General features: G+C 39.1%; 1 protein-coding gene and 1 long non-coding RNA gene across 5 annotated transcripts; one reads left to right on the forward strand and one right to left on the reverse strand.

Moving 5' to 3' along the window:
* Positions 1 to 165: 165 nt before the first annotated feature.
* On the forward strand, positions 166 to 10794 carry LOC148349770 (uncharacterized). The gene is made up of 3 exons (XR_015847364.1): positions 166 to 385; positions 9086 to 9213; positions 10516 to 10794. It is a non-coding gene; the product is annotated as an uncharacterized LOC148349770 (long non-coding RNA).
* Positions 858 to 25982, reverse strand: inpp5kb (inositol polyphosphate-5-phosphatase Kb). Of its 4 annotated transcripts, XM_088321386.1 has the most exons (14): positions 25789 to 25928; positions 24182 to 24233; positions 18867 to 18971; positions 17637 to 17745; positions 15402 to 15518; positions 15162 to 15337; positions 11429 to 11540; positions 9479 to 9588; positions 4747 to 4960; positions 4292 to 4429; positions 4147 to 4230; positions 3172 to 3252; positions 2171 to 2275; positions 858 to 2094 (listed from the first exon to the last, which is right to left on the reverse strand). In XM_088321386.1, the coding sequence occupies exons 2-14, from the start codon at positions 24223 to 24225 to the stop codon at positions 2026 to 2028; spliced, it is 1464 nt and encodes a 487-aa protein (XP_088177512.1). In that variant the 5' UTR covers positions 24226 to 24233; positions 25789 to 25928; the 3' UTR covers positions 858 to 2025. The 4 variants fall into 4 exon arrangements, with proteins under 4 accessions (XP_088177512.1, XP_088177510.1, XP_088177511.1 ...); XM_088321384.1 differs by lacking the exons at positions 24182 to 24233; positions 25789 to 25928 and adding an exon at positions 21075 to 21448; XM_088321387.1 differs by lacking the exon at positions 3172 to 3252 and having other exon boundaries at positions 859 to 2094; positions 25789 to 25982.

Raw genomic sequence — 25982 nt, forward strand, 5'->3', positions numbered from 1 at the left:
ACCTAAAAACCAAATCACCAGTCTATACAGCAAAATGCAGTCGTCGAAAAATATACACTGTCCCTTTAAAACGATAGGACCACTGTCCCCCTTCGGACAAATGACACGACATCAAAAGAATAAGTACTTTTTTGCTTTTTTTGGCTAGCAACAAAATGTCTTTGATGAATAAAGCCGTCAATGGCAGCAAAAGGGGGAGGGAACCCCTCGAAACTTATGCACTCTACTATAAAGCTTATGCTGAAACGAACTGTCAAATCATCAACAGATAAACGGGAGACGAACGTGTTTGATTTCTTCTCATCGTCAAACGAAGACGTGTTTTACTTGAATAAACAGATCATCGTGGGCCTAACATTGCCACAGCAACGTCTTGCTGCAACAGGTACTTCGAATTGTTTTTTCTTATTTTTAATCTTTCTTCTTTTTCTTGATTTTGTTCCTATTTTTCTCTATTTTCTCATTTCCTTTTTCCTTTATTTTTTCTTTTATTCTTTTGTCTTCTTTTTTACTTCATTTTTTTTCCTTTTTAGATTCCCTTATTTTTTTGCCCCCCACCCGTCTTTTTCCCCCTTTTCTTTATTTGTTCTTTTTCTTTATTTTGTCCCCTTTTCTATTTTTTCTCTTTTTGTTCACAAAAGGCTTTGTAAAATAAAATGAGAAGAAAAAGGGTTATTTTGAGTCTCTGTAGTTTGTATTCCTGGTTGCACTTTTTAGCACTAGTTTTTCAGTTGCAATACACAATGCAGTGACACCAAGTGGTCAAATATTATACACTGTCCCTTTAAAAGTATGATACATAAATAAGTACCTCTTTTTGAATATGTGTATAGCAAAAAACAATTGTGTGTCATATATCCTGTTTTTATTTCAAACATGTTAACATTAAATATACATTTTCACACATTTTTCATAATTTCATCGTAAATTTTCGTTTTGTTTTATAACAGCTAGGAAAATAATAAGCAAAACAAAAGTCATATAATGTACATTTTGAACGATATCGGAACGAATTGGAACACCAACAAATGATATTTTGGATATGATTTACAACCTTTTTAATCTAAAAATAAGTGTCCACTTCAGTGGGACACACAGAATGTGAAAGAAAGTTCCTTTATCATTTCCGGCACGCTAACAACATAAACATTAAAGGGACAGTGTGTAATATTGAATGTTTCCTAAAAATAAAAGAAACACTTCAAAAGAAAAACAAAAAAAAACAAGGTGAATTCAAATAAAATAATAAGTGAAAAATACATGAAGTATAATTTAATGGTCAAATTTTAATACTCATAAAGGTCAAGAAATTTGCTTTCATTTAACACAATCCAAACCTCATCTAAAGGGAGCTGACATCATTGTCAGCCATCTTGCTGTCACGGTTCTTTCTTTCTCTCTTTTCCTCTTTTTCTCTTTCTCTCTTTTTTTCTTTCTTTCTTTTTTTCGTTGTATGTGAAAGGTTGGTCCAAAAAAAAAGAAGAAAATGGTGCGGTTTGGTCACTTTGTGTAGTTTGTTTTCTTTCCCTGTGCTTTTTAGTACTCGTTTTCAGTTGCACTACAGAATACAATGACATCTAGTGGTCAAATAACACACACTATCCCTTTAAGGATAATTTATTTATTCATTAACCTTCGTTGCTGGCACAATCAAGACAGACAGAAATTAAACCCTGATTGTTTTCTTAATCCTAAAGATAAACATTAACGAATATATATACTGTATATATATATATATATATATATATATATATATATATATATATATATATATATATATATATATATATGAAATGCAATCTGAATTTTCCAGTATTCAGACAAAAAGAAATAATCAAACTGTCAAAATAATTGTAACTCATTATCATTCAGAATGATCATTGACAGGTAAGTGTGAACTACGTTCTCACATAATTATTATTTCAATCATCTGTACAGTAAGACTCAAACCACATAGTTCAATTTGTGATGCAGACCCGCGTAGTTCAAGATTGAGTCCAATGAGACGCTACAAAGTTTTATACTTTATTTGGTGAGCCCGTTGATGTTCTCCGGCACCAGACCTTCCATGACAGCACGTTTCGACTCCAAGATCTACACAATTGTCCGACAAGAATTCTTAAATGAAGCATGCATCATATTTAATTTTTTAAATATGTGCCTCGTTTACCTGGAAGTTGGCACTGAGGCCGATGATGCTCTGCATGTTTGTACTGTAATAGCCCAGCACGTATTGGCCGCCGAGTAGAGGGATGTCGTCTTTATCAATGGAGATCTAATAACCCAAAACAAAATGAAATAAAAAAACAAAATAAATAAATGCCTCACAGACATTGGAACTTGAATAACATGACTACATGCGGAAATTCTGCTTTTTATAATGTGCAGCATAAGATAAGTCAAGGTTTTCTATTATGATCTTGATCCTCCACTGTATTATATACCCACATTTTTTTTACATTAAGTTACTTTTCTTTGAAGAAAGTGTGGATTTTGTTTTTTTGATGTTTGCACTTGATTCTATTTCAATCCCACTGTATTTTAAAAAATACGTGATATTTTTTCAGTAGGTTCAACTAGGCCACGTGTGTCAAACTCATGGCCCGCAGGCCAAACGTGGCCTACCCCATAATTTTGCTGGTGTCTTGCAGTTTTATCTTACTAAAAATAAGTCTCAGACGCACTGTTAAAGGCATGTGTTAAACTCTTGGCCTACTGGCCAAAAGTGGCCAGATACGTTATTCGATGTGGCCCTGATAAAGTTAAAACTTATATGAACTCTATGTTGGCAGAATTAAACAAATAAAAACAAGCATTAAGGTAAATAAAATTTATTAGCATTGGTGATGGCCCAAACACCACTCGCCCCGGCTGGGCTCCCGGCCACACTGCGCGCCCCGTGTGTCTAGTTAACTTTAGTCACACAGGAAACAGATAAATACACCGGAAATGCAACTTCAAAATAAAAGAGTACAAAACTGATAAACGTACAAAAGATGCAATTAGACTGATTATTGAACCGTTACTTCATGTGTGTGTGAAAGATTGTTTTTATATTTAGGAATATAAAAACAAGTTATATTCAGACAGTGAATTCTGAGAAATGTTACAACCAAAACGACCAACCTATCAGGCCCTTGAGAAGTACAAGACAAAAATTAGCCAAACGACCTGCAGTGATAATGTCCACTTGATGTTGCCAAAGCCAGGCGCCACTCGCGAAACACCCACTGTAGCTGTATTTGATGACTCCTATTATTTAACCAGAAAACAATGTGAAAACACCTCCCCAATAATATTTTAAGTAAAATAAAATTCACGGACTCGCTATTTAAGGCAATACAAAAAATACAAAATTAAGAAAAATATCACTTGGGTGTCTTTGAAGAAGTTTAAAGAACCTTTAGTTCTTTTCTATAATAGATTCTAAACATAACAATGAAGTGCCCGAATTTTTGGAAACATTTTCAAAATAGAATAAACACTACCAGAGAATAAAGTGACAGTGTGAAATATTTAGTGCCTCCTAGTGGTACAAAAACTTTCATTCAGTAAAATTAAAAAAAAATGATTTTAATACAAGGCAAATATAAATGAAATATACCCAGATATTTTTCAAAAAAAATAAAATTACCATAGGTCGAGAAATGTGTACAGTATTTCTCTTGCATAATGTAGGGTCGCCGCCATGTTTGTCTGGCAACTTTCTGCTTAACTGTGCTCATGTGATCTGGTTTTCATTCACATTAAACAACAGTGCCATCTAGTGGTCCTATATTACACACTGGGGCTTTAGATAATAGAAAAGGGAAACATATTGAGGAAAAAAATCCTCAATAATCGTTTTACAATCAAATTTTACACCTATGAATTATGATTTAATTGTGAGCCTCCAAAAACCCCCAGCCCTCCAGCTAAGGCAAACTTTTTATGCAATTAATTTAATGGGCCGGCCCCTGGTGTTATAGTTTTTCTACTATGTGGCCCCAGAGCTAAAATTAGTTGTACACCCCTGCACTAGACTAAAGGCGTAATTTTCAACATTTAATCATTCCGGCCCTTGACTTTGAGCCATTTCTTTCATTTGGCCCTCTACCTATTTGATTTAAATTATCTTATGCTACATGCTAAATGCAAACACATTACCTGTATAACTTCATCAATCTCTGGTAAATCGCCCTCTCGAACCCACACAAAAGTCTCGTAGTCGCTCGAGCTCTTGAAGCCAACCTTCGCACAATATTGGTTTATTATTACCTGTATCTATGTTTTATTTACCCCAGGGATGCACCTTATAGAGGCCAATCCAGTCCCACGTTGATGATAGGAAGTCCTCCTCGACAGTGTAGTTCAGTAGAGCGTCCTGATCGGCACTCCAGATGCCCTCAGGAGATACGTGAACCAGTGGCGTGTCGAAGTGTTTCCTCAGCTTAGGCGTTCACAATAAAACAAAAAACAAAACAAAAATCATAAGCAGAGAGAGAGAGAGAGAGAGAGAGAGAGAGAGAGAGAGAGAAAGAGAGAGAGAGAGATGGAGAGAGAGAAGGAATATAGAAATAGACAGAGAAAGATAGAAAAGGAGAAACAGAAAGAGAGAGAGAAAGAGAGAGGAAGGGACAGAGAAAAAGACAAAGACAGAAAAAGGAATAAAGAGAGAGAAAGAAGGATTAAAAGCCTTGGCGGGCCTGATCCGGCTCACGGGTCGCATGTTTGACACCTCTGTGCTACGGATTTTTCGTCTCTCACCTCCAGGCTGAAACTGGCAATGACAGGCTTGTGGTCGCTAACACCGTAGCTCATGTCACTGGTGTATTTATCCTGAGTGACCACAAGGGGGTACTCATCCAAGCTGTCGTCCGTGGCGATTGACAGCTTGTCGTCGTCTTCCTCCGATGGGGAGTTTTTGGGTTTGATGCGCCACAGGATGCGGTCCGTCCATGCGGGCTTCCTTTTCTTGCCGCTATACAACCCGTGACAAGATCCAAGCTCGTTGTTAGTTTGTTAACCAAAACACTTACCTTCTTGACTACGCTAAGCTAAGGTAAAGATAAGATGTGGCCTGAAAAAATCCAGCCCGACCCGGCACAGGCCCGCAGGCATTTAAGGCTGACTCCGCCCGAACCCAACCAATTCACTTTATTTGCAGGATTGAGACCGAAGCAAACCCCAAATTCCATATTTTATTTTTGAGGACTCGGGAGAAGTCTGTAATTTTAACAGTTTGAAAATTGGGTCCTAAAACACAGCAGCAGTACGTTCTTAAACATCTAGTGTGATACTTTAAGAGAGAAGAAGCAGAGAGACAAAGAAAAACATTGAAAGTCGATAATCATAATAAAAACAAACAAAAATAGTCAGCGAGAGAGAAACCCAGCTGTTTCACATTTTAGGCCCGACTCGAGTCCTAATACGGGTCTTGGATTCAGGTTTGGGCTTAAGATTTTACAGGGATAAAGATATTTAGTCTTTCGCTTAGGGAGATTTACAGACATAGTGTCCTTCCCCACAGGAAAAGTTACTTTGAAGTTTACATAGTTTTCATTTTTGTTTTGAAGGAGACTTTTAAAAAGGATGTGACTTCAGATTTAGAGCCGTATTGGTTAAGTATTTATCAAATGTTTTCACTTGACACAGAGCATACCTGCCAACACTACTGTTTTACATGTATACTACCTGTGTTGGGAATAACGCCGTTCAAATAACGCAGTTAAGCAACAGCGTTATTTTTTTCCAGGAACGTGGTAATCTAACTAATTCAACGCTGTTTTTGTTACTGACGGACAAACGCGGTGATTTACTTTAGATCAGTGGTTCCCAAAGTGGGCGGATCTGAGGGGGCGGTGAGGAAGAATGGGGCGTCAGTCCAAAGTCGAAGTCAGAAGTTTATACGGAGTGCGGTTGTGAAACCGCAAAGCACTGCGTTTTCTTTCAAGGTTTTGTAGCGAGTGATGGAGTTTTGACCAACCACAATTGTGACAGTTCGAGTTTTAAAAGCGCCGACCAATCAGAGGCAAGTTTTAATAATTGCACAAGCCAATAAACGTGATTCAAAGTTGGCAAGCACCACACTGCCATATCCACTGTGTGAGCTCATTAAGTGTCATGGCGGACTCAACAGAGTCAATACACGAGAAGGAAACGAAGCTTGCACAGAAGAAGGGCGTTACCTATTTGGGCCTATTTTGGTTTTGATGAAGCGGACTTGGAACAGAAAAAAACGCCCGTTGCAGAATTTGCTTTCGCGTAGTCGCTAGGTCCAGAGGAAACACAATTCATTTGTACCAGTACCTTAAAAGTTATCACAGCATGTAAAAAGGATTACAAGTAAAAGACGAAGAAGGTGCATCTACAAGTGGACTGGGAGGTGAACAAACTTCCAAAACAGCATTTGCGACCTTGACACAGTACGAAAAAAGTTTGCAAAGGCACGAAGGAATAACCAATGCTGTGATTCTAGCTAAAAATGTCTAATAGTGTCCAACCCCAAAACCCGCCAGGAATACACGGGGGAGCCAAGGGTGCGCCAACCTGCAAAAGTTTGGGAACCATTGCTTTAGAATCTAAAGCAATGGTTCCCAAACTTATCAAAAGTTTAGATAAGGCGGTTTCCACTCGCCTCTGAGAATATTTAGGTTCACGTCTTTTCACCTTTCAAAATAGCGCCGACCATATAGTTAGATAGCGATTACGAATATAGTATTTACTAATGCAGCAAAAGAAAAGGCAAATGATGGTAGATACATGAGAAATTTAAGATCCCCGACTCGTGTCGTTCATGAACATAATGTCTTTATGAACCGGCTCTTAAAAGTGGGAGCTGGCTACCTGTCAATCGAGAGCCTGTTCCCTTCGATACGCTATATTTCTCTTGTCAAAATTATTTTTTTTAGGGATTCTGTGCTGATGGCCTTAAATTTGTTAAGAATAGAAAGGTTAAAATTGTTTGGGATGTAATATTTTTTGTAATAATAATACAGTGGAACCTCGGTTTTCGAACGCCTCTCAGTTCGAACAAATCGGTTCTCGACCAAAAATTTTGAGAAATTCTTGCTTCGCTTTTCGTTCAAAAAATCGTAGTTCGGACGCCGGTACGCTAGGGGCGATGCTGAGCGGCGTACGGGTGTAGATTGCCCCACCCCTCGTGAAGAACTGTTGTCACGTGACCGCGCACTTCTTTTTGCTTTCGTTTTTAATATCGGTGAACGGAGTGTTTTAACCCCTAATTATGCCTCGGAAGAAGGTCGGTGCAAGCAGCAAAGTTGCTACAGGTAAAAAAAGAAGAGTAGTGCGTACAACTATTGCATTTAAGAAAGAAATAATAGCAAAATATGAAGAAGATGTGCGAGTTTCCCTTCTTTCGAGGGAATAGAGCATGGCTTCTGCAGCCCACCACAAAGGTAAGAAATCCTATTCATAAATCTTTTCTTTATTCTTTAACCGCTCACCACTTGTTGTGGAGACCCCGGTGCTAAATGACGTGTAAACAACCTGATTTTTTTAATTTTTACACGTTCATGTTAGCGTAATCTAACGCGAACATACGATTAGCCTGGGTTAGCTTCATGTTTACGTCCATGGTAAGCCTTCAAGGATTTGGTAGGGATTAAAATGATTTTACATTACTTTTAATGGCAAAAACGATTTTCGGTGATAGACCAAATCGGTTTTCGAACAGGATTCTGCAACGGATTATGGTCGAGAACCGAGGTTCCACTGTACATAATAAATAGTAATATAAGGATTAAGCAACCTGAAGAGCCATTTGGGAGCAAAACCGAGAAAAAAGTCGGAATTACAATCATTACAATAGAGCATCCATCCATTATCTGCACTGCTTTTTCTCTGTAGGGTCACGGGGGTGCTGGAGCCCATCCCAGCTATCTTCAGTCGGCTGGGGACAACCTGAACTGGTTGCAGGGCATACAGAGACAGACAACTCACTCACTCATTCACACCTAGGGAAGATTCTAACTGGCCAATTAACCTGACAAAGGTCTTTGGAATGTGGGCAGAAACCGGAGAGCCCGGAGGAAACCCAGCCTAGCACGGAGAGAACATGCAAACTCCGCACCGGAAGGCTGGCAGCTGGATTTGAACCCATGACCTCAGAACTGTGCACAACAGACCAGTCAATCTAAATTGAATGTCTCATTATCTCATCTCATTAGCTGCAACCGCTTATCCTCAGTAGGGTCGCGGGGGTGCTGGAGCCCATCCCAGCAATCATTGGGCAGTGGGCAGGGGACACTCAAATGAACATTCTTATTAAGACGGGGGCTTCAATTTATCTTTATAAGGGCCTCAAATGGCCCTGGGCTGCTAGTTCGAAGCTCATTAAAAATGTAGGTTCACTCTTGAGACACTTTATGATAAAAACCCACACAACAAAACATAATTACCCTGAACGTTGGCCAAGCTCACAGAACAATTTTATTGGGTGAGCGGTAAGGTTGGGTGAAGCTAGGCACACACACCATGCTCCCCTTTCTCTCACACACGCCCACTGCGCTGAAGGAATATACATCAATAAACTTTTCGTTTGCAGTTTTTTGTGACATATTTTAAAAAAACAACTCTGCTTGGACCTTGCATTGAAACCAACAGTAAATGTAGGAGAGAGACAGGTTTAAAGTGGTATATTTGTTGATACGGGACACAAGCTAACGCATCATTGTTATCATTTTATCCAAATGGTATGATATAATGAAATTGCGTGTTTAATTGCTGTTAAAGATGTCGGAAAAAATTGTTAATACGTCATAATTATTATTATTATTATTATATTGTCAGATATAACAAAATTGTGAATGTGCTTAATTGCTGTTAAAATTGTCGAGAAAAATTGTTCATACCTCACATTGTTTATTTGCTGTCAATAGTGTCAATAAAATCGTTCAAACCATTTAACGTCACACAGAGAAATAAAATGTGCTAAAAAAAATTTGCTTGTGTCTGGAAAGTGGGTTTGGCGGTTTTGGTGATTTTGACTTCAAAAATTTGGTATGGCTCGCTCTCTCAAAAACATGAAAATATTTTCCTATTATGGCTTTTTAGGTCAAAAATGTTCCTGAACCCTGTTTTACAGATTGGAGGATTTAAACCAACAATTGTGGAATGAGACAATTTTTGTCACCAGTTTCTAAAGGGATGGAGGTTTGTCATGGAGACACCCACCTGGGCGTGTCTACTAGCCGAATTGAGAGCAGTGCCCAGGTAAGTGAGATGAACAGGAAAAGGAGCGTGGTGCTGCAGTGCTGTGAGGGTCTGGGCCTAAAAATGGTTAGGGGCAGCGCTGCAGAGCTAAGGCTTAGTAGACACACACGCAAAAATAATGACATCACAATGAAATCTCTCAGGGGTATACACTGTAAGTGACAATAACGCTTTTGAATGTAATAAACAAAACAAAATTGAAGTCACTATTACCTGCAGGTAATTATGACCATTTTCTTGAATTTTTACATCTTGTGTGTCTTACCCAAGGTCGTAGGCGTCGGAGTTACGGCTGAACTTGTAGGTTGGCTTGAAGTTCAGCGGTCCTTCCTCAAATTCCTGCAGGAAGGCCTCGTTTTTTTTCATTGTGAGCAGCTGTATGAACAGGAAATCAAGAGTGTAAAAAGTGACACTATCTTGATATTAAAATCATCAAATCATGTTACAATATCAAAAGCAGCGCAGCTCTTAGAAAGTCAGGTTGTATTTTATTTGTGCTACTAACCTCTAGTGCAGGGCTGTCAAACTCATTTTAGCTCATTGGTTACATTTTAGAAAAAAACACTCTCCCGGGGGCCAGACTTGTAAATCAATGGCATAAAATGTTTGCCTTAGCTGTTGGGCTGGGGATCTTTTGGAGGCACACAATGAAATTATAATTATGATTCAGGGGCGTAAGATTCAATAATAAAACGATTCCTTTTTTTCCCAAATTTTTTTTGTTCACAAAGATTGTCCTTACCCATAGTGTTAATCAGCTGTCTAATTGTAAAAAAAGAAAAACAACAATTTAATTAATTATCACAACTTGTTTTAAGGGTACTGTCTGGAAGTTGGAAAGGTTCTACCCGCTAGCGCCATCTTCTGGCTCAAATGATCATTGCAGCCTCTGTCAAGCTCCTTTTGTGGCGCATGCAAGTATGTGCATTTTTTAGATGCACTTCAATAAACCTTTTTTTTTGGGGGGGGGGGGGTTGAGTTGGTGTTTAAATCGTATTTGAAAAAGAACTTTTCTTACTTTTCCTACTTTTTTACTTTCTTGCACTGACAAAAAACTGCAGTGACTGAAAATTCAATATAGAAACATTTCAGCTGATTTCACTCACGAGCAGAACTTATACAAATATACCTGTTGCAATGACAGAAAATGATCAAACGATGTCAAAACATTTGAATTGAATACTGTGTTTTAATTCAAGAACACTGATTTAAATTATCTGGCAAATACTGGGTGAATTTGGGGTGGTCAGGGGTTATTTCGCATATGAGCATAAAAGGTCACTGAGACAACTTTTCCCCAAGGGGCCAGCAAGACCGAGGACATGAGCAGATGCCTATGTAACTACAATTGAGTTTGAAAGAAGCTAGCGAGCGGACAAGAGGCCTGGCTACACAGGAACAAACCGTGGCCCGCAGTAAAACAAAAAGGTTATGACCCAGCTTAACAAGCGACAAGAGAACCTTGCTGAGGAGACTGGTGGGACCCAGCCTGTGACCTCAAAGAAGCTACCAGCCTTCAACCATGGCTTCCACATATTGCATCCCATGGTCCTATTCACGGCCGGGTCTCCACTCTTAAGGATTCCTCATCATTCTACTGCCAAGGACATCAAAACTGGGCAGGTACCATCATAGAATCTAGACCAAACTCCATATCATGGTGCTAGGTTTTGATTGGTGTGACTTAAAGGTGGAATTCTATCAAATTACAATAACGTAATAACTGGTGAAGGTTATTTTTGTAACTAAATAGTTCCAGCTAAGATCTAAACTCCTATCTTTCTTTGTTTTATTTTCTTACTCTTGTTTTGTTTTGTGTTGTATTTAAGATTTTTCTGTAGATGATTGGTAAAAGTCCATAAATCCGAAAGTGTGTGTGTCTTGGTTAAAGTATATTGAACTTTCAAAAACGGTTAAAAAAGAATTAACTCAAAGTTGTGTGTTTCCACCCAACAGAATAACTAAAAATGTTTTTTCATCCGTTTTCCCGATATAATGGTCTAAAAACGTATGCGGTGCTCTAAAAAGGTGAAATGAGTTTGAAAAGAATAAACTCGGCTTTTTATCTTAAGTGGTCAATCGGTTATTTGTAAAAATAATTTATTGACCAGCCAAATTTCCCTACATTTTTAATCCAATAATAAATATCAGGGTTTAGTAGCACATGTTGTGGTTAGAAGACACATTCACACACCACACTGTTTGCATGTGTCACCTGGTCTTTGCTCCAAAGCAGGTTCAGACGTCCACCATTAATTGAGGAGCGCACAAAGTGAAGGCCATGGTCAGCGATGCGAAAGTTCAAGTCTCCAAACCAGAACACCAGCCTGGATATTGTAATACAATAGTCAAGTCATGTTTATTTGTTTAGCCCTTAATCACAAGCAGTGTCAAAGGGTTACACAGACCACCATTGACAAAACATCTTAGCCTAGCAACAAGAGTATCTCTTTTAGGGTCCAACTGTGGAATGTACTCCGCAACGGATTTGACATGTGCCTGGTGAGTCAGCGTTTGAAGTTGTGATTACTACTAACTCATTTTGTCTTATGTAACACTCTGTAGTTTTGTCCCATACTGTAATAATCACTGCAAGCGCTACTAACATTGATTAATCTGAGTTGGAACACACAGAAATAGAAGGTTTTCATCCAAGCCTGAATTTGTTTTGTGCAATCAAATGTAGATTAATGTAGAATGGGTTTAGCAGGAAAACAGGTGAGACAATAGCCTGAAATCTTACCTAGAACCTGTTCAAATGTGATAACATATCTGAAAAACTTGTATTTTACTAATTTTTTCAAATGGTAGGTCTAGGTGTTTCCAAAAGAGACCATTTGTTGACGAGCAGTTCACTGCTCTAAAAACTACGCATTCGTGTATTTTAGTTTGGCCAATTTTTAGACATTGTGAAAGAGTTGTATATGTCTTATATGCCTTTCCAGAAATCAATCACACTTGCATGTAATAACGGTGCGTAAAGATGATTCCCGATTGGCTTTGCACACATTAAATTTTCGTTTTGATTTGAATACACACCGTAAATGTGTACTTTTTTGTTGGGAATTTCATTGGCTAACCAAATATCAATCCAAAATTAAATCGGTTACTATTGGCCAAAGCTGAATTGGTCATGAGGTTTTTTTTTTTCAATACAAGTACTCATAGGTTGTCACAGGCTAAGGACCGCGAAAATAAAACTTGCAGTTGGCTTACAATGGTTTCAACCAAAACGTCAAAGGCTAATGGATATGAATGAATATTATGAAGAGTCTATGTAAAGGGGAGCAATGGAGCCAAAAAGAAAGATTACAACGAAGATCACTAAACAGTGCAGGAATGCTTTTAACCTGATTTTTTTCATCTGTCAGTATTATGGTGTGTTTTGGAGTAAAGATTTTACATGGTTATATTCACTGGACTTTTGTAAATCTAACCACACAAATTGTGTCATGACTAGAAGTTCCCAGCACTTTTGGGGAGCTATCCCGTTTTTATAGTTTTCAGGGCTCTTGTTTCAGACTGATCGTGATGTTTATGTGATGAGTATATTTTGGAATGGTCCTCGTGTCTTGAATCCCAAAGGTTTAAGCTTTCCAATGATATGTGACATGACATATTTCAGTAACTGGTGGCATTGGCGGGCCGTCGGAACGTTAAGGACATCAATTTTCCTCACATGACTGTCTCTTCCAGGAAATGTGCCACTCACCCTAGCCACAGGCCAGCTCTTGCATAGGCTTTCTAGATATTCAGCAGAAACAAGTCACCAACTTGAAGATTACTTCGAGAAACAGTCAAATTTTGTAGTGACGGCAGGTACTGTAGCCTCCGGCGGGTCCATCTACGTACCGCAATGCTTATCCTCACTAGATTTGTGAGGGTGCTCAAGCCCATCCCAGCCGCCTTCGGGCAGTGGGCAGGGGACATCCTGAACTGGTTGCAAGCCAATTGCAGGGCACACAGAGATATACAACCGTTTACTCGTTCATTCATACCTAGGGGCAATTCATAGTAATCAATTGATGTGTCATGCATGTCTTTGAAATGTGGAAACCCACACACGCACAGGGAGAACATGCAGACTACGCACAGGGAGGTCAGTGGCTGGATTTGAACCTGTGACCTCTGAACACAAAGCTCAAATAAACACCACATATTTGCACTTGAAATCAAAATTAGAAAACAACATGTAATAAATGTAAATGTCATAATTAATGGCTCAACAGTTAATGATTTTTTATCTGTCTAAATCCTCGTACTACAACACTTTTTTTTTTTACAAAATGACTAAAGGCATTTCACCCAAAAATCATTTTTTAGAAAAGCACTAATCAAAATTATAGAACACACTGATCAAAATCAGAGAACAACAATGACTTTGGCATGGAAAAAATCAGAAGATTACTACAGTCAGCAATTTTCAAGAAGCGTATATGCCTCTTGTGTGAATTAATTTAGCACATCTGCGGCCACAGGATAAGACTAGTCTCCCACACTGCTCTGCTGCGATTTTGGTCCATTCTTCTTCCAGCCTCCTCCTCAGTTTGGTCATTGTAGTGGGTTTCTTGACCATATCTTTGTCACAAAGGAATTTCCAGAGGTTTTCTATTGGATTCAGATCAGGACTCTGGGGTGGCCATGCCATTATTATTTTTTTTTCACCTTCAATAAAATTCTTTACCCATTTATTTTGTTGTGTGACATCCTGCATTGTCCTGCATGAAGACTGCACGCTGATTGGGCGATGGGCGCAAGTAAGGAACCATGTGCTGTCAAAGGTTTGGATACACGTTAACATTCACTCAGCCATGTAGCTCCACCAGAGGCCCAACTCTTGCAGCAGAAAATATGCCCCAAACCATGACACTTGCTCCTTCATCTTTCACTGACTTTTTCTTACACACTTTGGGTTTAATCTTTCTCCAATGTGTTGCCTAAAATAATTCTTACCATCAGACCCAGTTCTCCTCTGCCCACACAACATTCTCCTAAGCAAAGCTCAGTGTATCTTTTTTATTTTTTTTGTGTGCAAATGAGAGGTTTGATTAGTGCAATATAGGCCTCCAGTCCAAATGCTCTCACACGACGAGACAATGTTTGGCTAAAACAGATCATGACCATGTTCAGCTTCTGAATTGGTAAGCAATTCCAGCTGCAGTGTGGAACTGACTACCCATTGACATCCTGCGTAGAGACCAGGCCTCTCTTGCATTTGTCTTCTGTGGCCGATCAGCCTTCTTGGGCGACTTGAATGAGTTGGTAGTTTTGTAAATATTCTACATTCTTGAAATCATGGATTTGGAACAATCAACTTGTCTTGCTATGGCTGATGAGGTCATCCTTTTCGTTTTCAACTGGACAACCTGCTGCCAGAGCTTTCAGTCACTTTAGAAAGGCCCACCGCCTTGCAAAGTCAGTGAAACTGGCAGTTAGAATGCTAGTTAATAGGGGTTGACAGATATTCAATAAACATTCAACTCCATGTGTTGGATTAGCACCATTAAATGTTAGCACCTGAAAGTATACTCTAACTTTGATCAGCGCATTTTTTGCATAATACAGGTTTTTGATTTGAAGACCTTGTCCATTTTGTAAAACGGTGTTGGAGTACCAAATGTACAACCAAATGTCCTTAAACAGTTGAGCAATAAAGATGGGGTTTTTTTCAAAATGATTTTTTTTTATTAGTTGTGCTGTAATTTTGTTCTCAAGTGTCTGTACACCACTTCTTAAATGATCAACTTTCTTTCTTTAAGATTTTTTTTTACATTCTGATTCAAACAAAACTTGCAGATTGGCACGGAGAGGGCACAGTCTCAAAGTGATGTGTATGTCGTGCCATTCCAATTTAAAATTGACTAGTTATTCTACATTTAACGCAACGAGATTGCTTTCGATGGAGTATTGATGGATCCTTGTGCTTTGGTGGAGGTGTTTTGACTAACTTGTGGTCCAAAACATGCCGTGCGTCATCCACGTCAAACTCTTGTGTTTCCAAGATGTGCTCGAACTCGTCCACACGTTGTAAAGCGTGGCTCATGTGTGCCGCCAGGTGGCAGTTGAGGAAGCACACCTTGTGGCCGTAGAAGGAAAAGCGCACCGACACTGCACCTTTGTTACCCTACAAAAATTAATATCAACATCAGTTTTAATTGAAATCATTTTTTAAGTTTATGACTCAATACCCAGTATCCGAAGATCCCCGTGCGGGTGTACGTGCTGTGGATGTCTCTGATGTAAGGCAAGTGAGACTGTTTAGCGAACACCAACAGCAGCAAACCTTGCATTCTCACTGACGCCACCTGTAGGGACAGGCATAGAATGCGCACAAAAACAGGGATGAGAATGTAATTATTCTGTCCCCCAGGAAGAGCCTATTTGAAGTTTCCTTAGTTTGTTTTCCGTATTTATGTTGAGGCAGACTCTCATGCAGAAGGATGTCACAAAATAGAAACATTACTTCAATTCAGTAGTAAGACATTCTCATTGACACTAGAAGTGAGCGTCAACAAGAGAAATAAAATATAATTCATTGCACAGTATTTTGAATATAAGGTCTCAATTGCCATAGTGACCACAGATTTAGAGTTTTTTAGGAACCGTAATATGCTTTCAATTGTGGTTGCAGTTTGTTGCTCTCTGCAGGGTGAGCTGTTTTATGTGGTTGTGTACATTTGTGGTGTTTCCACAGAAGCAGACCACTTTACCACACAAATTACACCTGGCATTGTATTTTGCTCTATTTGGAAAAAGGTCCACATATCACTGTGCTTTGTGTTTGCCTCTGTCATTTTTAGCCTCTGATAGAGGTGCGTGCGTGAGTTTGCTCTCTTTTGCCTGTAATACAGAATGACGAAGCAGGCCAGGCTTGGAGAGGTGCTAAAGATGTGCCTGTCAGTCACAACTTGGGCATAAACGTGCCAAGGGCATTGGGTGAATCAGAGAAGGGCTGCGCTATCCATTTAGAAAAGCAGCGCTTTAGGGAAATTGGTAGAGGAACAAAATATTGAAGAGTTCCGATACTGCTAAATTGTGTAAAACACACACACACAAGAAGAGTAGAATAGTAGTCCAGGGGTCACCAACATGGTGCCCATGGGAAATGGCCCCTTAAGAAGACCTGAGTAGGCCACAGACTGGTTTTGAAAAATCATAGACCAGATCAGTGTCTTTGAATGGGCGAAGAATTCTTCTGAGATTATTTTTAGAATTTGCCTATACTTCATAACTATATCACACAAGGCAGATGATTTAGTGCAGGGATGGGCAAACTGTGGCCCTTGGGCCACATGAGGTCCATCGGCCTTTTTAATGTAACCTACCAATTGATAAAAATATAATGATAATAAGTATAAATATGGTAAAAAGAAATAATCGCAAACAATTTACTACCAAAAACAAACGTGTTGATTTGTTGCCACACTTCTTTATAGTGTTCTCGAAATTCAAATAGCTATCTACATTTTTCCTCACTTGTCTTTTTTCATGGAACATCTATTTCATAAAGATATTCATCAGATTTGATGAAAAAAAAATTGGGGCTTGCAATTTTTTCAGTTTTTAACGCATACTATCACGTTTTCTACACAATGTATTGCTTTAATTCTGAGTATTTCCAAATCAATTTAAAATAAATGGTCTAATTATAGACAAAAATAAAAGCAAAGTACAGGTAGATGTCGGCATACTTATCTATTCATAAATGCATATTGTCACTACTATTCTAAAAAGATTTGGGCCTTTTTTTTTAAACAGGTGAAATGGAAAAATTGCCAAAAAATGAGAATAATCATTTTGAAATAGCAGCAATGGTTTGCGAAAATTTGGACATGACTACATTATTTACATACTACATATTATACTACATTATCTTTTCCTCATATACTGCCAAGGGATCGTATTGCAGACTTTATTGGAAGATACAAATAATCAAATGAATATGTTTTTCCATCATCCCCCTTCTGCCAAATTATTAAACTGAGCACAACCTGCAAATTGAAAAGTTTTCTATGCATGCTTTGGTGTTTAGGTGAGCCTGTTTTAGTCAAGTCATGTTTTTTTTATAACCCCGAATAACAAGAAGTCTCAAAGGGCTGTAATTACTACAGACTATTACAGACTACTGACTATTATTACACCATACCCTGATCTGAAACCTACATGAGGGCAAGGAAAAACTCAAAAACTCAGCATGAGGTGAATAAAGAAACCTTGAGAAGGGACCGCACGTGAGGTATTCCCCCTTCGAGAATGACAGGGATGCAATGGACGTTGCATTACACAATTACAACCTGGTAATAACATATTATTAACATAGTAATAACATCATAATAATTTGCTCCTTTAGATATGCTTATCAAAATGGTAGCTCTCAATTTAAAAATTGTTGGTGACTTCAGCAACTAGTAATATTTATTTACCTTCACAAAGCCCCGAGGCGCCAACGTGTCCATGAAGACGTGACTCCATGAATCCTCCACGACCAAGTCTGAAATGAAGCGGACGGGTGTGGCGCAAACTTCCTGCAGTCTGACACACGACAATACAGTTTCAAATCAGTTTTGTTGATTTCAAATCCGTGTTTTGACCAGCGGTGGTCCGTCAGGGCCTTAAAAGCCTTATCTGCTGGCCTTAAAATATCTGAATCATGTGATGTTAATTATATACTGTCCATCAAAACGTATTGAATAATTGCAAATTGTCTCAGCTTTCTTTTATTGCTTTTCCCCTGGTTGCGCTGCTTACAGATGTATGCTATTATATTAAAGCAAGTAACCAATCGCATTTCAACCATTTCTTGTTGCCAGGGTTAGCAATCTACCCAGAGGCCTTCGCAGTAAGCTCTGCAGCCCCTTCGGCATAAAATAGCTGATGATTAACCTTGTGGTCTAGATTTTGAGTTGGCAAGTCAAAGCCTGCCAGCAGGCCTTTGGAAAGGTTTGCGGTTTCACAAACTTTGAGTGGCTAAAGAGATGGTAACAGAAATATCACAATAAAAATGTTTCCATCAAACAAACTTTTTCAGCCTCATATGAAAAGAAAAGAAATACAACAGTAAAAGCTCAACTTTCAGCATTAGCTTTGATGGCAATAGAAAAGAACTTCTTAATGGAACTGAAACGCCCCGATAATCCGTACAACGGAGTCATTAAAATCTTCTTGAGGAAAGAAAGGGGGATGGATATTTTGCAAAAACACAAATGATTTTTTGGGGGTAGTAAACTGTGTCTGTATTCATAACTAACATGGCAATCGTATGAAATTATTCTTGATGTATTCTATATGTGTCACTGCTGTAGCTGCAATAAATGTTTTATAGCCATGAAAGAGTTGTTGAGGGTTGTATTGAGGCATCCTACTGAAGGCCTAGGTGTGAAATGCACGGCCCGACACTGGTTTACGCACAAAGTATTTTGAAATCAGTTTGATGTTGTTGTCTTTTGACACACATTGTTTCCATTTTGGACATTTGTTTGTTTTATCTCCATCGAGACACTGGTCTCCAACGCGGTGCCCGCAGGCACCAGGTAGCCCCTTAACGGCACCTGAGTAGCCTGTGGACTGGTTCTGAAAATAGCCCAGGGTTGGGCTCATATTGATTTTTCAGGAAATTTGTTTACAGTGTAAACTGTGTCAAATCAATTTCTCACCCGATCACATAAAGGTCAGTGGGTGGCTGGACGTCAAGCTGTAGCAGAGAAGAGACATCATTGGGTGGCTCCGCAGTAGCCACGTTCCATGTCACCATGTGCAACCTGTCAATATGATTGTTAGTTTTATCCGTTTTCAATATTTTGCATTTCCAGTAACAACTATTAACATTGCATCCAGTTGTAAATATTCTCACATCTCTTTATTATTTTATTTTTTGGAGAAAAAGTTATTTAACTGAAAGAGCTGTAAGTAACTTTGTTACTCTGTCGCTATCTTCTGGCTTGTGTCTTCATTGCAGCCTCAGTTGGCTCATTCATAATACCTGCATTTTTTCATCTTTCTTTGGGTTTGGGTCGGTGTTTGGATTCTATTAGAAGAAGGCCTTTATTACTTTCAAAATTTTCATGCTACACTGAGAAAAAGGAAAAAAAAACGGTGAAGACATGCATGACGTGCCTCTCCAGCACTCCCCCCAACCCCCATTCCTTGAACCTAATGTGATCCGCAGATAGACGCAGTGGAAAATAAAGCATAAGGGTTCTTTAAACTTTGTTAAAACATACTTAATGGAGAAAATATTAAACTTTCAACTTTTTAAGGACCCCTAAAATGACGCACCACACCTTTTAATAAGCTATATAGTGCATAAAAAACATTTTCAGGAGCAAATATATTTTTGGTGGTGCCAAAAAGGGCCCACAGGTTGTTGTTTGAATACCTGTGATTTGTAGTGTTTTAAGGTTGTTTTCAGGTTCTTTGTGCAATGAAATCTTAGTTTTGAAAAATTCAAGGCTGGAACAATAAGTCCTCGTTGTTGACAAAATCAGTAATAGAAAAAGTCAACAATGAATTGTATTGCCGACCGTTGTTGCCAGACATGTTTTTCCAACAGAGTGAGACAGCTTTACATGAATATATTCTCTGCTGAGGGTCGCTCATGCGAAATAGTGTCTTTATCTCAAGCAAAGTTTGGAAGCATTTTAGCCCAGATAAGGTAGAAAGACTACTTGCAAAGTTTGCAAAACAGACCTTGCGTATCATGGCAGTACCTCAGGGTGCAACGACATTTAAACTGAGAGTCAGACAGCAGATTGAAACAGAGTCTGACTCAACACGATGAGGTTCAAGTAACATTCATGCCAATGCGGTTTTAATGAAACTATTTTAGTTGTTATATTTTGTTGTTAAAGAGAGCTTGAGGAATATGCCAGACTGTGCCTGACAGAAAAACAAACGACAGTTGAAACATCGAAAACGACTAACGGCAGTTGTTAAAACCATTTGATTTCAAACTGGTAATAATTGATAAGTTCTTTTGTTACATATGTTGTAGTTGACAACTGAATGTCCTTCACAAAATGGACATGATATTGGTTGTATTTGCTATTTACAACGGTAGGGCGCCCGCTCAGAGACTGGGAGGTCGCTGGTTCAAGCCTCGGCCGAGTCATACCTAAGACTTACAACATTGGTACTCATTGCCTCCCTGCTTGGCGCTCGGCATTAAGGGTTGGAATTGGGGGGTTTGGTAACTTAATGACTCCCAACACAGCAGTTGGGTCTAAAATGGCGGCGCCCTGTTTGGCTGCGGCTGCATCAGCTCGCTACAGTTTAACTGTACGGGCCAGGTGTATCGACATTTCGTTCTGTGTGCATGGTTACAAAGAATGACAATAAAAGTAAATTATATTCTATTCTTCTATTTTACTACTGCTTATGAGCCTATTCTGAGTTTACAGAGATAGAAAATGTTTACTTGATTTATTATTTATTTGCCTATCCCTAAAAATGGACAGAGGTTCATTCATGGATTTATGTCTACTGACTGAGCACTGTGCCTAATTTGTTTTGAGTAATTAATTTCCGTATGAATCTGCAGTATGTTCAATAAATGATGTATTTTCCATTGTACTTGTTTGCCTTATATTTATCATGATCTACATATAATTAAATCAAATTAATGCTAAATTTAAGAAAAAATTAATAACTATCCAATGATTCGACTAATACTTTCCATAGTCGGTGACAAATAGAATAGTCGTTAGTTAAACCGTTGAAAAAGTTTAAATTTCATAACCTTTGATACATACCGTACACTTCAGACATTTTCACCTGAGAGTACATTACACTTTGTCGTCGATTTTAGGTTTTATATTTTGATCTGAAGCACGAGAGCGCGCAATTGGGCCTTGGCGGAGGTCCACCTGAAAGCGTTGGTGGGCAGCTGGAAGCGCGAGCACAATTGAAAAGCATCATCAAGCGTGCGAGACATCTCCTCGCTGGCCTCGTCGTCCGAACTCATGTCGTCGATCCGTCTCAGAAGTTGAACCAGCCTCTGGCGGAGAAAAATCCTAGAGGAAGACGTCGAAGAAACCGATGTGCCGCTTGCCACACTGTCTGAACGTAGCCGGGCCCGGCCTGCCAGTAATTCCATCTCCGCCGGGTAAGGTCACTTCCTGTTGTCTTCGGAAGTCAGCCGGGAAATAACCGTGGCGATGTGTCCTCCAGCGATTTTCGTTCATAATAAGAGAAACGGTGCGGGATTGCAGAAGGAGATTTGTGGGAGGAATGTGGAGGCCAGTGTAATAAGCGGGTTAGCTGGGAGGTCGCCATTCGGCAATCAAAGCCCGCCAACTAATGAGCGGACAATGGCATTAGGCTTCTTTTGGTCGCATTCCATTTTTCTAACTCAAGTAGGTGATGGGTCAACCCGCATGCCGACATTCTTGTCGGGATGAGAATGCAAGTGTTGCCTAGTTCAAATCCATTTCAATGGCTTTTGATTTCCATAGCATCTCGTTTTAAATGTACTTGCTTGGTATCTGGTTTCCAATGTTTCTATAGCGAACTAGCATCTCAATTAAAGATTATTTTTATGATCAATGAATCGTTGGATTTTTTTTTTTTCAATTAATCAATGAATGGGATTTTAAAAATCACATTTTTGATTTCCTCCTCTATATTGACATATTGAGGTTTTGCTCATTTGAAAAATAGTGCACAAAACAACAATGAATTATATAACATAAAGCAATAAAAAAAATCAGGTGTTTGTCGAATAGTCAAAATTACTGTCTGGAATTTGAATATTTTGTACTTCCTGAATCTAATTATAGCTTATATTATCATTGCAGCCTTTGTCAAGCTACTTGAGTGGCACATGCAAGTATGTGCATTTCATACATGCGCTCAAATAAACTAATATTTTTTCATCGTTTTGGGGGTTTGGGTTGGCATTTGGACTGTATTTGAAACAGTCCTTTTCTTTCACCATTAATATGCTACACTCACAGAAAACCGCGAGCACAAGCATGAAATCACTCTTTACCGCCCCGAACTGCCCACCCCATTTCCTTCGGCATAATGTGTTCCACGGTTATAACACCTTCAGTAAGAGTAATATAGAAGCAGAAAGGAGGGGTGAAAAAAATCTATAGGGTCTTTGAATTCAGTTGGGTATTGTTAACACATACTTTATAGAGAAAATATTTGTCTTTCATATTTTTAAGGACAACTCAAACGACGCACCCCACCTTTACCAAAATAAACCAAAATACATACAAATGTATGCTATACACCTGCAAGTATGTATGATACTTTTTCATGAAGCCCAAAAAAAGAGAGGCAACAACAGAGAAGAACAAGATCACTTGCGAGAACTTGCTCCCTCATATCTTTCAGATGTAATTTCCCCCTATGTTCCAGTCCGGAGCCTTCGCTCTGAAAAAGCTCGTAACTAGTGATCCCAAGAGCCAAGAAGAGATCGTTCTCCATTTGGGCCCCGGTACTGGGGAATGCTCTGGCCTCTGAGATTCGATCTTCAACCTCAGTGGAACTGTTTAAATCTAGGCTTAAAACATATTTATATTCTATAGCTTATAAATTACCTATATTTTATGTTGACAATATCTGTGTATTCTTTGTTATTGCAACATCCGTTGCAGCCATCCGTCGAAGTGGGATTACCTAATGTGCGGTCCCTTCTCAAGGTTTCTTCATTTTCCTCATGTTGAGGTTTTTAACTTTTTCCCGGCCCTCATGAAGGTTTTAGATCGGAGGATGGTGTAAAAATAGTCTGTATTTTGCCATAATATGTGATTTGTTGTCAGCCCTTTGAGACTTCTTGTGTTTAAGGGCTATGCAATTAAACATGATTTGACTTTGTTGGATCAAGACGACCTCATGCATCAAAATAGGTTCTCGAGGCACCCTCTAAGGAACCAAAGTGCTACTACAAGTTCGTCACCAGATCAACAAAATGTGATCTTGAGTCGGCTTCTGCTGTATCAAAGTGGTACTATGAACATGTCTCCTCAACAGTTCAACTCTATCCCATTATAACTACGAAATTTAATGCACTCTCATTTGCATTGAATTGACATGCTGAGTGATACATAAATCGCACTTCACAACGAATCAAGGATGGATTTTTTTTGCCAATGCTTTTACAAACATATTTTAATAAATTGTTGCAGCACTATCCTCAATTGCTATTGAAAGGAAAATATGTTCTGGTTTCTGTCCTGGCAACAAGGAGAAAAGCCCCACGGCCACTTCTGGTTTCTGTTATGGCGGTGGGGGGAAAATCCCAAGGCTATTTCCAGTTTCTGTCTTGGTGGCGAGCAAAAATGACTTTTAGCCATCCTGTCCCCATTGCTGCAGCTTCTGTGACCTTTCTTTTGTTTTTCTTTTTGGTCTTTCTGGCATCCGGCCCTAGAGGGGGAGGTAATGTTGTGATCTGGCACGGCACCTTCCCCCAGAGGGTGTCAACAAGGTTTGGAACTGGGCTCAAGTTTGTCCAATCCTTCCTCACAAAAATGTAAAATGAATTCAAATTTTTCAGCCTATGATACTTCATGGATCTTTGCTCATAATTTACATTAATGTATTTTTTAATGAATTAAGTTTTTTTTCAACCATAGGAGGCACTACATTATACACACTGCCCCTTTAAATAATGAATAAACGATTATATTGTCACCTTGTTTTACTTTCAAGATAATTATATATTTTTGTTTAGTCAATTGAAATAAATTCACTCATTTTTTTGTCACAAAAAGTCAAAACTCGTTTAATTAAGATGGTCTGATACTTTTTTTTTTAGTGAGCATGAGCCAACTGTTCTTTATTTCAATAAGAGAGTCACATGGAGAGACTTAAGTGAAGAGTTTGTAAGTGGATCAGAAAGGTGAAGAATGGCGGTTTTATTGTGCAAATTCGCCCCAAAGCTTCTTACGACCGAGATTGCAACATTGGTTTCTCACTTCATGAACCATAGGTTAAAAAAAAAAAAAAAAAAAAAAAAACATACCTGCATTTGTCTCTTCCTCCACTTGGGAACCTTGAGGCACTCATGTCGTCTCCTGCACAAAGAAACAATACACACACACACACACACACACACACACACACACACACACACACACACACACACACACACACACACACACACACACACATTCAGATAAATCTCCAAAGCGGTCACCATGGCAACAGTCAAAGCTGCACATGTCATTTGTGAAATGGATTTATTAATCAGCCAAAGTGTTATCACGAACAAATAAAGCAGAACTTACACAAATTAAGTTATGTGTTCAATAATTACTAAACATGCATCCATTGTTTCCATAATGTAAACGTCATTTTGAAACGATCTCTTTTAGGTTCTTGAGCTTCTGCTAGTGCACATAGCGGACCAAATGGGGACCGCCACATTATTTTATGTGTCCCCTGAGACAATAAATTAGTTGCATCGTGTCAAAGAATGACATGCAGTTTTAAACATGTCAACTGGATTTCACCAAAGCCAGGCGCTTCTTGTACACCCGCTGTAGCTGTATTTGCTGACTATCATTAACCAAACAGAAAACATTTAGGAAACTCATCCAGGTAATATTTTACTTAAAATGAATATAACGGATATTTCATTTAAGGCTATACAAAATATTTGAAATTAAAAGGAAAAAAAGAATGTGGGTTGTCTTTGCAGAAGTTAAAAAAAGCTTTTGCTCCTTTCTATAAAAGGTACGAAACCTAACACAAGAAGTTCCCAGCCAAACATCCATCCATCCATTATCTGCACTGCTTATCTTCAGTAGGGTCGTGGGGGTGCTGGAGCCCATCCCAGCTATCCCCGGGCAGGGGGCAGGGGACACCCTGAACTGGGAGCCAGCCAGTCGCAGAGCACACAGGGACAGACAACTCACTCACTCATTCACACCTAGGGACAATTTGGACCAGCCAATCAACCTGCCGTGCATATTTTTGGAATATGGGAGGAAACCGGAGTGCCCGGAGGAAACCCACGCAAGCACGGGGGGAACATGCAAACTCCACACAGGGATGTTTGATCTCATGAGCTCCGAACTGTGCCGCACACGTGCTAACCACTGCGTTGCCGTGCCCCCGAGCCAAACATTTTAATTAAAAAAATAGAAAGAAGACTTTTAAATGAATACATTAATTATGTAAATTTGTGTTTGTATACTATTTTTGTCACTTTCCAGTCTGAATGAGTTTCACCAGGTTAAACATACTGTAATGGAATATAAATTAATTTTTGTTTTGCTTTTAATCACGAATGCAGTTGAACAACACCACAAGAGATAAGATCTTAGTGAAGGAAAAAACATTGAGGAAAAAAAGCCCTCCATTATCGTTTCATAATCAAATCTCACATCACTGTATCCTAATTCAATTGTGAACCTCCAAAAAGACCCCCAGCCCCCTAGGCCCACTTTTTATGCCTTTTATTCACTACTCTCGCCCCAGTGAGAAGGTCTTTTTTCTACCTTGTGGCCTCGAGCTAAAAAGAGTTTGACACTTAGTGCTAGTGAGTAACATCCTATTCAAAGACAAGCAATGCTGGGTGTAACAAAGCAGCCCTGACTGTCAGCAGCGGCAGGTGCCTTTTCGTACCGTTGTCTTGGCTTGTCTGGTGGCGAGGCGTTCGAAAGAAGCTGCAGACTCCTTGCGCGCAGATGACAAAGATGTCCAAGGAGGAGTCCAGAGTATGATTTTGTTTTCTTGCTGACGCTCCCGTTTTTGGAGCCGTGGAGCTTGCAGTTTCAGCCGTTCCGGCTTGCGCACAAAAACAACTAACTGCAACTGCC

The sequence above is a fragment of the Urocampus carinirostris genome, chromosome 17 (assembly GCF_059441175.1).
Source record: "Urocampus carinirostris isolate Australia breed hairy pipefish chromosome 17, RoL_Ucar_1.0, whole genome shotgun sequence".
NCBI classification, from domain to species: domain Eukaryota; kingdom Metazoa; phylum Chordata; class Actinopteri; order Syngnathiformes; family Syngnathidae; genus Urocampus; species Urocampus carinirostris.

Bases quoted from the DNA above. Each gene is read 5' to 3' on its own strand.
- inpp5kb (XM_088321384.1), bottom strand. From the start codon at position 21,304: ATGGAATTACTGGCAGGCCGGGCCCGGCTACGTTCAGACAGTGTGGCA. The intron at 15,338-15,401 runs GTATTGAGTCAT...TAATTTTTGTAG, and splicing joins CGGGGATCTTCGGATACTGG to GGTAACAAAGGTGCAGTGTC. The intron at 4,961-9,478 runs GTAAGACACACA...CGGGTTGTATAG, and splicing joins TCCGACGCCTACGACCTTGG to CGGCAAGAAAAGGAAGCCCG.